This window comes from Tubulanus polymorphus, chromosome 2 (genome assembly GCF_964204645.1).
Source record: "Tubulanus polymorphus chromosome 2, tnTubPoly1.2, whole genome shotgun sequence".
NCBI lineage: Eukaryota > Metazoa > Nemertea > Palaeonemertea > Tubulaniformes > Tubulanidae > Tubulanus > Tubulanus polymorphus.
Window position 1 is genome coordinate 28,279,121 of NC_134026.1, and position 14,060 is coordinate 28,293,180.

Below are 14,060 nucleotides of genomic sequence, written 5' to 3' on the forward strand. Positions count from 1 at the left end.
GTTGCTATGAAGTTACCATTGGTATTTTAAAAGGATGGCGTTATAACCGCTTCGGATGTTTGGATTCAGAATTCATGACAAGGATATCTATGTGATTTAGTTTTCAAGGTAATTTGGCATTAATGGGCAGTCTTTTCATTGTATTTGACTACTCGTTAGTGTCATAGTTACTTCGGAAATATTTACAGCACATCTTCTGATAGGTACCTCCTATTTCAGTCTCATAAAACAAATCCACAAACATCGATTTGAATATAAAATGTATATTTAATTATAATTGAATTATAATCATATGTATATTATATATATATATATATAATATAATCATATATGTTGGTCTATCAGCAGCCATGGAATGCTATTGTATCAAATAAATAAATGCAACATAATGTTGTACTGACAAAATTATCAAATATTTCCTCTGGGAAATGATTAAAAGCTCACAGAAATTGTCTTGAATCTTTTCAAAATACTCAATATTTTAAACACCTCCAACCATTCTGCAGAGCTCAGCACATTTATATGTTAACGCATGACATGGAACTGGCAAACGTTTTTTAATCATTACCTTATTGGAATGTAAACATTATCATTGTATTGATCTTCTAAAAACCAAATTAAACTAATAGTTAGTAACGTATATTCCTCAAAAAGATTTTGCATGGCCGACATTGATAATTATTATCTAAAGATTTCGAATGACCAATCTACCCTTCAAAATAACAATATATGCTATCATCATAGGCGACATAAAAAGTGAATTTGCCTCAGGCCTGCCCGAGATAACACTGAATCTGATCAGTGGTTACAGTTCCAATGATGTGAAACTAGCATCGAGTAGCAACTAACACAGATTTATGGCTTGAGAGATGAAAGTATACTAATGCAATACTCTGAACACTATAACTAGTTTAAGCACTAAGCTAAGGATTTTGCAAAAATAAAAACAAAACCGGAAAAAAACGTGTTTAAAATACAATTTCGAGACATGATGACACCTACTTTATAAGTTACAGGTAATTCATATACAACGTACGAATACTTTGGAAGCTAATTGAATTCACATCATACAATACGTATATAAATATCTATGTACACGGTAACTTCTTTTGATTCACAAAAAAACTTGTTATTTTACGCATTAGGCGCAGCACCCCATTAACATGGAAGCGTGCAGGTTCCAATATGTTTTGTATAATTTTGGTTTGAACTAATATTTCAAGCAATTCATTGTTAATTTCTGATTAAGAGTATTGATGATTCATTTCGAGTAAAGCACCTGAAGTTGTTGGTGTTTTACGGGCGAGACAGTTTTGCTGCTAAGTTGTACACATGTCATGGCAAAAAGTAGCACTTTACACCTGAGATTTATCGTTATACTTTGTGCAATGTATATATAATTTCAAGATACTTGTGATATTTGAGTAAAAATTGTCATTTGAATTTTCAAGTACCGGTATTAACAACCAGCTACTCTCATCAATAATTCTTACATTCATGTAGCAACATTTTTCGCGGTATTCCCTTTAAAGTTAACCCAAATACGTAATCAAAATTTAATGAAGAATTGCGAATTATCATCAGGAAGACAAGAAAATATCCTGAAAAATACATGGTCCAAAACCGAAATGGTTTTGTATATTGATCAATAATCATGTCGATAATAATTGTATACAACATACAATCTATATATATATATATAAATATATACATATACATACACGGACATTGATAAATATATGCAAAGAATATTCTAGTCCTACATCAACAACATGATTGATTTTACCTTCAGATCATTTCGACACAAGATAAATTCAATACATATGGATTTGAACTTAAAAGATAAACATCATACACTGTCGTAGTTTCAAATAATCTGTTGATTTAAATGAAAATAAGCTACGAATACATTTGCATGTATATAGGAAGCATATTGGTTTCTTAAAAGGAATGTTAGTATATAAATATACAACGCAATATGATCCGAGATAAAGAAGAAATAAGAATCACGATAACTGTGCAAATTGAAGACTATGGATAACATAAGCGTACAAATGCTGAATCTCTGATAATCAACTATTAATCTTTAGCTGGAATGACATTTAAATCTCATTGTGTATTTTAACTCTCAAGAGGTGCAACGAGATTCCGCAAAGAAAATTCACGCGAGACAAAGATCGTCCTCTAGATTCAAAGAATTAGGACCTAGTCGTCATAACCCTCCGAGTAGCCATCGTCGGACAGTCGCTCTCGTTTAACTCCCGCCATTCCTTCCGCAGTCGCGAGAGATTGTCCAGATAGTGCTAAAATAGCCTGATTCACAGCCGCTACCTCAACTGCCAGAGATAGTTGTTGATCATCGGTTGGAATGGTGTTGCCTCGTGATTTGGAATTCGGAGCCATCGCGTCTGCGTGGTTCGTTGAATCAGTATGGTTAATGCTACCGTTGCTGTTATCATTCGATTGGTTACTAATGGTATTAGGATGATGCACGGGATTCAGCCCGACAGCACTCAGTAACCCGACCGAATTATGGTTATCAGATCTCGGAGGTCGACCTCGCGACGGTCTCATTGTGGCTAAGAAATTCTCTAAACCCTCTGAAAAATAGAAACACATTGAATACTGTATCAATTCAAACAAATTGAGTAAAAGCTGCGCGGATGTTACGAAAATTACCGCAGTTTCCATCTTTAGCGATTTTCTTCAGCTCTTTTCTCTTGTTAGCAAACCAGTTAGTGACGACATGAACGTTAACGCGTTCCCTTTCCGGAAGTACTTTTCCTGAATGAAAATGTACGAATGTATGAATAGATGAATTTATTTTTCATTGTATCAATGATAATACAAATATAAGCGAAATAAACAATATTCTACAAGTTTGTATCACAATGGCGGTACATTTTTTGGCCAAGCCCCCTAGAACAATGAGAATGTAAAATGAAAGGGGAAAAAATAATGAAGAAGAGATAACAACATAGATGCGCATACTCAATAAAGGCCCTATGCACATGCACGTATGTATCTATACAGGGATGAATTTGGAAATGGAAATACCAGAGTAATTGATCATGATGGTTAATACACGGTAGTGGGAGATTACTGTAAGATCGCAATATCAGGTCCCAGGTGACTGACAAAAAGGTTATCAATGTCGAAATAATTTACCATCAACTTCCATAACACAGTTACATTCTCTAGCGATGTCCTCTCTTTGTTCGAATGATGGGTAGCTGCACTCTTTGAATTTTCGTTCGAGAACCTCCAGATGGGCTTGCCGGAAAACAAAACGCTCTCGTCGAGGGGTGAAAACGATGTCTCCTTCATTGGTTGTTGTAGCAACGATTGACTGCATTTTAGCGGTGGGATAGTTAACTGTCATGGCTTCGAATGAAAAAAAAATAATCTCGAATCTAGAACATTTCGAATATCAAAGAACTGTGAAACATATTACCACATAGTTTCATAACATACCTAGAGTGTTAGGGTGTTTTAGGGCTGCCAGATACCATTTATAGATAGCACGCTTACTTTTATCCGAGATATCTTGATAATCTCCTCTCAGATAACGGCTCACATATGATTGACTTAATCCTATAAATTTACATTAAACGACATTTAACTTTTAATCAAAGTGTATTGTAAATGTAGCAACATTGCTGAGAGACCAATAGGCCTGTACTTACCACACATGTAAGCGAGTTGATGCTGTTTGATGCTGTGTTTAACAACAAAATCTTTTACAATATCAAAGCAAGATTGTTCTCCCTGACTGAAATTCAAGAAAAAAATCAGATAAATAGCTTTTTGTTAGGGTCGGTCTTGACATGCATATGACGCAATTTCAAACTTACAGTGAAAACTCTGTGACCTCATTTTCATCAGCTTGCTCTTCCGGTGGAACATTGCCCGGCAACAGGTATTCTCCGGCATCAAATACTGATTCATAAGAACGTTTTCTGTTGCTGAGAACCGCATTGTTCTGATGAGAATTGGAATGTCCGTTTAGTATCTGCGCGTTGGCAATATTGGGAAGCAAATTAGCGACAGTCATTTGAGACACGCTTGTCAGAGAAGCTTGAGACAGTGGAAGAGCGGCATTGTTTGTACCAGCCGAACGAGGCGTCTGCGAAGTATTACTCGATATCCGCGGCAAGCCGTTCTGTTGATGAAGAGGAACTGCCGGTTTATTTTGAGTGGTGATCGGCACGTTGTACGTCTGTCCTAGTTCTCGGTCGAGTCGCGATAATGAGTCGAAAGCTTGGATTATCTGTTCCTTAGTGATTCCGCTGTTGCGCAACCGGCGCAACAATTCAATTTGTTCGATAGTGAATAAACTCATTGTGACCGAGATCTGTTACATTATCCTGAAAAATATAGGAACAACTTTTTAAAGGTTAAAAGTTAAATAGATTGGCCTACCGGTAGGCCTATAACTATAATACAGAAAATCTCGCACTCTTTTCAACATTTCGACTAGTGCAAAAATAGCCATCTTCAGAAATACTAAGTTTTTATGCTTTTTATTTCTGAAGATGACTAATAGGATATAGTCGAAAGTAAATCATTAACTTTCTGAACTCATTTTCCTTTATTTGAGTGTGGGATTTTCGAATTATTATGTCAATATTTCTAAAAAATATGAGATCACTGAAGGCTCAAAGCAATCTAATAATAGTTTGGGAAATAATGTTTAAATCATTGAGTTAGAGTGAGAAAAAATCTAGGCCAATGAATCATTTAATATTAATTAATGTAAATTGCAAATAGGTTTAGAATGGAGTCAATTCATTGACTTCATAAAGAAGTAAAAAGTTAATCGCTCAGTTCAACTGGTGATTAACTATCATCACTGGTAATAATCAGCATTGTATTGTTGACAGCTAATAACGAATTGAGTTGATAATAATCAAAAAATTGTCGATTGTTTATTAATTCCTATAATTAATCTTAAAAAATGGTATTTGTGAACTAATATGACTTTCTTACTTCAAATTTTTAGAATTCTTCTAGACTATAGGAATAATTAATATTATACAAATATTATCAAATAATTCAAAACAGAATTAAGGCGCGATTTTGATATCTTTTTAATTTAATTCATATTTTTAGAAATAATTTTCTATGTTTTAGTTTATGTTGATTCTGATAGAGGGCAGCACGATTCAATGGCTTATTCTAATTATCTAAGGATAACAACAACACATTATATCAGCGGCCACATGGCTTTGTAGCGTCTGCTAAACCAACTGGTCAGTTCTGACTATAGATCAATTGCCCAATTTAATGATAAAAACAAGTCAAAGTTGCCATAGCTGGACAAAGCAAGTGTATAACCGTATATTGAAAGCTTCCCTCTTGACAGCTGTCAATTCAGAAAACTTTATTACTAAATTAGTGGGTTTAAATCCTTCAAGATCACGGAAATCGAATCGAAAAAAGAGCTGCAAAACTCAAAGATTATCTCAAGTACATAAGCCGGCTTTTTTGGAAGAGTGTCGAGTTAGTAGGCTACGGTTTTCGATAAAGAAATGGTTAATAATACATTAGCACATCCGCCATATTGGGTAATTAAGTTATGATACTGGTTTTGGTAGCGTCAGAAAATGATTAAAATAAGCGCTCGAAATGTGAACTGAATATGAAATTACATTTCATACGACATCACGTCACATAAACAAAACGTATCAACACATACAACACGACTATAATCGAGAAAATTTGCATTAAAATTTACAATATATTTAAAAATAAAAATCACCTACCCTACTCGTCTTTGCTAACGAAAATATCTTGCGCGTGGAGGAGAATGCAATAGCCATTAATTGGTTTTGATTGATAGCAGTCAAATGCAGTTAAATTCTAAAGATTGCAAAGATATCGTCATTTCATGTTAATACTATCACAAAAGTAAATTATATTGTAAGACAATATGGAGTTATCAATAAAACATACACATTGTAAATAGATTTAGACTTTTTGAATCGACTGAGGGTGAAGAAAAAAATTGTCGGAGGGAGAAGAATAGAATAGCTGCGCGCACCTGCTACGCGGTAACCAGGAAGTAAATGTGTTGTTTTCAACCAGAAAAGGTGAATTTTTGAATAAAATTAAGAGTAATTACCTGATTTACAATGAGTCATTAGATCGCATCGACTAATTACCACTAAATGAAGTCGAATGAATGAAGTTATGGTACGGTTTCTGTATATTTGAGCGTTAAAACGAACAAATAGATCGATGAAAGTTGGCTATTTTGTAGTCTGTGTGTCAGCTGTTTACCCCTTGCTCTGAAAAGGTTTGCCCCAAATTACAATATTTAGCTGCGTCCCGTTAATGAATTTCATTGATTTCATTATTACAGCTCCAAGTAAGGGTTACCCGCTATGATGCAATAAATGTCAGAACAGTTTTGAGGGAATGAATTGATTGTAAACTAGGCTTACCCGGCCATTGTGTTTGATCGCGTCCAATTTCTGATTTTAGGTGATGTTTATGATTTCTTGAAATATAATGGAAGAAAATGATAATATCGGTGGTGAGCAAAAACCTGATATAGATACAGCGGAAGCTCCATCTGACAATATCAAAGGTGATGAGCCACAAATAGGCCTAGAGGATGATAAACAAAACGCTGAAGAGACCATAAATGATGAGGTTATCACCACCACGACTGATGACAAGAAGAATTCTGGATATGAGGATTCCGAAGAGAAGAAAGTGAATGAGGAAAAAGATAAAGAAGAAAATATAAAGGAAAATGAAGCACCAGAAAAAGAGAAACCAGGAAAGAGAGTTCAACTCGCGCCTCTAGAAACGAATCAACAAAAACCAAAAAAATTGAAAAAATCCATCTATATTTCTTATTCCCCCGATGCCGGTTATTTAGAAAGAAAATTTGTCGTTGAAACCGTTCGAGAATTTAAAGACAACAACCTAGCCGAAGATATACATTTCGATAAAGATGAAAACAATATCGTACATCCTTGCTGGTTTAGTTTACGTTTAGAAGCCGCCGAAAAGTGTAAAGCGGCCATTTTGTTTTTGTCGGACAGTTATTTCACGTGTCCGGTGTCGATTTACGAGAGTAAGATTTTCATCGAAAGACTCCGAAAGGATTCGAACGGCGTGAAATTGTTTCCCGTTTTATGGAGCGCGTTGACGGAGTGCGATCTTCCGGCGGAATTTCGAGACTGCGCGCATTTCGTCGACTTAACACGAGGACAATATCTGAAATATAGTTGCGCCGAAAAAACTTCAGTCGTCGTTGGTTCGTTGATGGAGGAAGTGGAGAAATACGCGGTTGTATTCGCGTCTCCTGCCACACCCGTACCGGTGTATTCCGATAAAGAACCCACTGATAACTATAAGAAGAAAAAAGTTTGTCAGTGGTTAGCGACCGATCTTCAGGATTGGTTATTCGCGCTCGGAATTAAAGAGTTTTATCGCTTAAGTCTCGCTGAAAGTCTCGTCGACGGATTCTTGTTGATGTCGCTGACCGACCACGAAATGGTGCAACATTTAGGCATCGACAGTCGAGTCGTGCGTAAGAAAATGATGCAACAAATTCTCGTAGCTTTGGATAAAGAACATAAACTGCCGGAAAGTTGGCACCTACGAGCGCGGACTGTGAGGGCGAAGCCGAACTCCGTTTATATTGTTTACGATCCTACCGATGTCAGAATGGCGCAGAGTTTGAAAAGAGACTTGAGCAGGAAAGGCATCTCGGTAAGTACCGAATAATCACGACTTTTATTCCAGAAAAAGGCTGCGAAGAAACAAGATGGTCCCAACAACTTGATTCCTTAGAAATTCCTTCAAAACAGAAAATGCTTTTGAAGGTGCTTGAAACTCGGGCTTTAGTTTGAGCAAAATGCCCAAAAACTCCTTCAATTTTGAAGAATTGGCAGTTAGAAGTTTTTGTCAAGTTTTTTTTTGTGTAGATCCGTTTGAGCCTGTAATGATAAAAAAATCATTGCGGTACCATAAGAACTTATAGATTGACTGTTAAATGAAAAGAACATTTGTTAGACCTTTTTCAATTACTTAAAGGACTGATTTAAAAAAGGATAGGAAAATGAAGGGAATGGCGAAAAAAAAAGAAATATGTTTATTGTTCAAGTATTTTCCACATGAAATATTAAAATGACCGCCGTAGTAAAAAAAAATAAGAAATGAGTGAAAAATGTGTTTTAATTCAAATTATGGGAAAAACAGAGGAGGACTAAAAATCTTTCTTGAGAAATCATGAAAATACAACAGAACTTTTTCTTCTGATATTTTTGACGGAATTCCGAAAAGGCTTTCAGTTGATCACAGTTATTCACTATTTTCTCGGTGTAACAACCAGTAAATATTTGGAATGTGATAGTTGATTCTATTAACACGATGGTTCCCACCAGGTTGTCGATTTTCGCAATAATAGTAACGTGGAAAATTCCCTTGAACTTCTCATTTTCTGATGACCTATTGGTACGAAGCGTTTCAACTGGTTTAGTGAATGATTCTTTGAATCTGTGATAGCATTGAATCACTAGGACTATAACTGAAAGGGTTCCAATGGGTTTATGTTTATCTAGTTGTAGTGATATGCTTGGGGCTGGTTATCTGGGATAGGACAGGTCATCGGACTGGTTATATGGGACAGGCTTTTATTATTTGACAGATTTGGGGCTGGTTATCTCTACTAGCAATCCTGGAGCAGGTTTAACTGTGATGACAGGTTTGGGGCTGTTCGTCTGGATTGCCTTCTGGGGCAGGTTATGGTTCCATGCTATTCACATTTGTTCAGTCAAATTGAACCTTCACTTTCCCATTAGGTTTTTCATCACCAGAATCTCGGCCAAAGTAAAGATGAATTTCTGCTGCAGAATGGTCCGACTGTAGCCACATCAACTCATATTCTAGTATTGATGACTGATGCCGCGGTAAACTCGCCATTCGTATTTCATGAAATCATGTTTGCCGACTGGCTCGGTAAGAAATTGGTAACGGCAATGTTTAGAAATACTTGGGATGGACTTCGACCATCTCTGAAAGCAGTTTTAGGTAAGAGATTGCTTAAAATTCATATGAGATATTTTACATGCTAATGTTATTCGGTTATAAACTCGGTCTTGATTCAACCATAGGAATCTAGTTTGTATTCAGCTCTAAATTTAAATCTGTTTTTATGGAGCCGTAATGAAGATAAAGCGCAGTAATACCAACCCTTATAAATGATCCATTGTGTATTTGTTAGAATTAAATTATCCATGAATTTAGGCAGTGAACTTATACTACTAACGTCACGGGAATTAATTCGTAAAATTGCTACGCCTCGCATTCAAAGGTCGACACATATATCAATTGATATCAAATTATCATTTATCTTAAAAATGTCTTCTACAAATTTGTTCTATTGAAAATTCCTGCCCTGATCCAGTGTCTTGTTGACATTGATTTTATGTGAATAATTAGAATTCCACATCAGTCATTCTGAGTTTAGTGCAATCAGTATGATGGTCGATGCTTGACGCGCCATGTGAAATTTAAAATAGCTATAAAATGGCCAGTCTAGTATTACTTGCCGGTTTGAATTTGTTCTACTGCACAAAGATCATTATCGTTGCATTATTATGAAGGTATTAGTCACAGCGCATGGAAATTTGTGTTCATAATCTAATTTATAAATTTAATCCCCTACAGCGGAATGAATCAGGGGATGCAAGCATTGGTTGTAGCAATCATTAAAAGTAATTCTGGTTGATTAGTTTTAACCCTTTTATATCTAAGATTTTTTTATGCAGCTCTAACGCGACGCTGTAATTGCGTTGTAGTTATTTGACGATGATATTTGTTTGGTATATCTTATGCATTCAATATTTGATAAAAATAAAGTCTTCACCATCATTTCATTGAGACAATTTCAACTGTAATGAGTAATGATGAATCATTTCATTTGTTATTCATTAGTTTTTCTCTGATGTTTTTGTATTTCTAGGTGATTGCGTAGCTATTGACTTCGAAACAAAAATGTACAACGAAAGTATGGATGTTTTAGAACATTATGTGCGGCCTATGAAAGTGATGCCCGGGGTCGTTCTCGAACAGGCTTATTTGAACAAGATGGCTGATGGTTTACAGCACTTCGGTACTTTAGCAAATGGTGAGAATCCTACAATAATCATCAAATTTAGCTTCACAAATTCAGTCTATTGAGAGTCTAAAATGTAGAATAAGCCTAGGGCTGAAAGACAACTTTTCTCTTTCATTTTTATCGACGAAACGAGCTAAGAATGACAATCTATGGATCAGTCTTCATACCCTATAGGCACACACATGAAACCTCGAGAGCCCTTTATGAATGTGCTTTGTTTTCTGTATGAATCAGAATTATAGCTTTGATTTAGAATCTATTTCAAGATTCGTTCTCAAGGGAAAGATCTTCTCTCGGTGTTTTATCGAACATATCAATAGTAGCCTGCCTCATAAACGCGACTCAGCATTACTGCGCATAATCCCGAATAACGTTCTCTTCTTTATGAGAATTTATGGTTAAATTGGCATTTAGTCAATTTATGTTCGAATAGAAATTTTTGCTCGGTTGAATTCTTCGATATGAAATACTCTTGAGTCGTCTCCCGCATAAACGCTGCCGCCGCCGCATATTATAATTATTAATATTGTTAGACTGATGAGTTTTCAATCATTCATCGCGTACAGTTTTAATTCTCAGTATTTCGAGGCCGATGTATGGAGCAACGCTGTACAAAAATTAATGGGAATCACTGTTGACTAATCTTTAATTATTATGCCTTAGCATAATTCTTCCGTGATAGAGCTGGTTATCGTCGAGTTATCGATTTTGTTGGCGCTAGGCATCATATTTTCCTTGTCCCGTTCGCTGTCAGTCTGCGCGCACAACGCAGAATATCATCATCTATCTAGGCGTAGTTAACAACTCTATCAAACGAAGGCCATTTTGAATAAAAATTCGTTCGTGGCATTGTTCGTATGATCGAGCCGTGAATTCACGTCTTTGAAAATCGACTCATGAATAATGCAAAAAAGATTTTGTCCCCGTGCGTTTTTCTAATACGTGTATTCACTTGATTTTCTGTAGCTCGGTTCCCTGTTATCTATTGAGCTTCATTTTAACTTGTTTACGGATGATTATACTTAATATCGAAGCATCCTCACACGCTGAGTAATAAAATATATGACTCTATAGTATTTAAAGGTTTATCGCTTTTATCGATGATTCAAATAAACGATTAACATCAATTCATGCGGTATTTATTTCGAATTCGATGCTACATTATTTATGATTAGATGCTGTAAGGTTTAATGTAAATAATGGTTCCATAAAATTAGCTCGAAGAATGGAAAATGTTAGTCATATACGGGGCAGTTTAGAGACGCTGGATTAATTCACTATCGTTATCAAATATTTATTTTGCAGAGACAAAGAGATTCGCGTTTCCAGATGAGAATGAACCGAAAGTATTTATCAGTTATCAGTGGGATGTTCAATCTAAAGTTGACGATATTCGTCATATGCTAGAATCGAATGGATTCCCGTGTTGGGCGGATATCAGCACAAAAATGACTCGCAGTCACAGCAGTATCAGTAATCGCAACGGCGCCACCTCGGTAGCTGAATCTACGTCGGAAACTTTACAGGGACAAATTCAGAGAATTATGCGAGCGTCTTCGGTTGTTTTGTGTTGTATAACGCCGAAATATATGCAAAGCGATAACTCTTCGAAAGATCTGGCGCTCGCCGATTCGCTTCGTAAACCGATCGTTCCCGTGATGTTGCGATACATCGCGTGGCCACCAGATGGCAACTCGTCGAAAGTGCGGAAGATCTTGTCGCGCTGTGCGCACGTCGATTTAAGCAATGATAAACTCTATAAAATGAACATGCGTAAAGTTTTAGAAGCCGTTTACAAAGTTATCAATCAGAAGAAATGAAACAGGGTGTGAATGAAGCAAGTCTGAAAAAAGCGCACACTTTTGGAATCAATTTTTGATTTAGAAAAATCATCCTGGAAATTTGTCTTTGCATTCAGGAACGAAAAAGCGCTGACCTCTGACTTTCAAAAATACTGAAAAGTTCTGACTTATGCCTCAGTTCGACTGATACATACCCTGTGAAATGAAACTATTGGCCTGTATAATAATGCTGTTTATAGCAATTCTGATTAGCTAAAAAAACGAATTCATTCAACAATCAAGTTAAAGCTAGTCTTTGTAATTTCTCTGAATTCTCTTCTGTAATGTGTTATAATACTCATCTATTGATGTAGAATGCTCTAAATATTATCATGATGAAATCGTTTGCTGTATATTATACACGTGTATTTAATTGCTATCTTTTAAAGAATTCTCTGTGTATCGAGGATTTTTCGTCTACTGTTGATTATGATAAAAAAAGCCTTTGAATTCTATTGTTCTAACACTGTCTTTTTATATGTGGATTTACTGTTATTGTTACAATACTGTTAAGAAATGTAGATATTAAGTCATTGTTTATTGCAACAACTGCTGACTTAGAATCAAGTTGATTAGATTCATATAAACAGCTGTGATATGTGCATATTATTCATATAACTTTTTAAAATCTGAATCCAAATACTTTGTAAATTTCTGTGATTTTGTTCAAGAAATCTCAATAGATAACGCCTTCAGATTCCATGACAAAATAATGTTAGTTGACTACCAAAAAATTGTATTAGATGTTGATTGTGTGGGTCTATCTATATCCTACATGTATTATACGATTTTCTTAGTAGTTTTAATGGGGTATTCAATTTTCGATTCCGTCCGACAGGAAACTTATCTAGCAACAGTGAGTTGAGTTAACAGTGAATTAACGGGTTATTTCCCTGACCTGATTCTTTTGTTATGAATATTCTTTATTTATTTATAACGTATAAAGATGAAACGTGCAGTTTAACATTAAAACTAGTTTTTTTATAAAGAATGTATTTGCTTGTTTTTTATTATAACGTGGTATAATATAATGATCAAAGTATTGCACATATATATATATATCTATATATATACCAGTTTGTTGGAAACTTTTTCTTTGTAATAAAGTGTCTATAAAGTTTAATAAAGAAGCTATTTGTTATTGAATGCATGTGGAGGGATAAAAGGTCAATTCTTATTTTTTGCAAGTGGAAGGTCATTCAAGATTTCATGATGGTGCCTCATAACTCAATTATCGTTCGTTGCCTCGCGACTAGAATTCGTAGTTCTTTCCCTGTAATACACTATGATGATATTCTTGGTAAAATTCTCAAATGAAAATTAATAAATATATCTCACAAGAAGAGTATTCTTCAATCAGTGCTTACAGGTTGATTTATAACCTTGCCAGTAGGCAGAAATGATGAATTCATATTTTTATTAGATCAATGTAAAGATTCTTATCAGCAATTGACTTGAGTTTACTGTAGTTTGTTGTCGATAGCCTCGTATAATCATGATCTTTGGGAAGAAACGAACAGTTATTTAAACTATGGCACTTTATAATGTATCGGAAGCAGAGCTCCACTCCTCGAATATCACTGAATGGATTAGTTATATGATTATTATGCCAATTATCTGTATTATTGGCATCTTTCTTAACATTCTAAACGTCAACATTTTTGTTGGAAAGAAATTCCAGTTGCCGTGTTACACATTGATGTCGTCGTTAGCTGTTGCAGATTGTATTACTTTGATATGTACTCTACCGATTGGATTTATTCGATGCTGGAATTCAGGAGTTTCAACAGAATATTCAGACTCAGTTTCTATGAAATTCTATGAAACTTATATTTATTCTTCAGTGACGAATGTATCTGAAGCGCTGAGTGTATGGATTACAATTGCATTATCCGTTGAAAGATATTTGAATCTGAAATACTTTAACTTGGCACGCAGTCTTATAACTACAAGGAATATGAGAATTACAGTTGGTGTCTTAACTATCGGTTCTATAGCACTGAATATTCCTTATCTCATCATAACTCTGGTCAATCAACAGACTCATGCTTGGCTACGAGCGACGTTTGTCCAATTTTTTC

The 14,060-nt window shown here is 35.3% G+C and overlaps 2 protein-coding genes across 4 annotated transcripts; one reads left to right on the forward strand and one right to left on the reverse strand.

The window, feature by feature from the left end:
* Positions 1-1,762: 1,762 nt before the first annotated feature.
* LOC141900131 (homeobox-containing protein 1-like) lies at positions 1,763-9,282 on the reverse strand. Of its 3 annotated transcripts, XM_074786888.1 has the most exons (9): positions 9,211-9,282; positions 6,447-6,502; positions 6,125-6,290; positions 3,855-4,367; positions 3,687-3,772; positions 3,475-3,594; positions 3,169-3,384; positions 2,680-2,784; positions 1,763-2,600 (listed from the first exon to the last, which is right to left on the reverse strand). In XM_074786888.1, the coding sequence occupies exons 4-9, from the start codon at positions 4,340-4,342 to the stop codon at positions 2,206-2,208; spliced, it is 1,410 nt and encodes a 469-aa protein (XP_074642989.1). In that variant the 5' UTR covers positions 4,343-4,367; positions 6,125-6,290; positions 6,447-6,502; positions 9,211-9,282; the 3' UTR covers positions 1,763-2,205. The 3 variants fall into 3 exon arrangements, with proteins under 3 accessions (XP_074642989.1, XP_074642988.1, XP_074642990.1); XM_074786887.1 differs by lacking the exon at positions 9,211-9,282 and having other exon boundaries at positions 6,447-6,587; XM_074786889.1 differs by lacking the exons at positions 6,125-6,290; positions 6,447-6,502; positions 9,211-9,282 and adding an exon at positions 5,766-5,800.
* LOC141900130 (uncharacterized) lies at positions 6,514-13,050 on the forward strand. Its single transcript, XM_074786885.1, has 4 exons — positions 6,514-7,728; positions 8,820-9,048; positions 9,983-10,147; positions 11,444-13,050. Exons 1-4 carry the CDS (start codon positions 6,514-6,516, stop codon positions 11,956-11,958), a joined length of 2,124 nt encoding a protein of 707 aa, XP_074642986.1. The 3' UTR covers positions 11,959-13,050.
* The last annotated feature ends 1,010 nt before the right edge of the window (positions 13,051-14,060 follow it).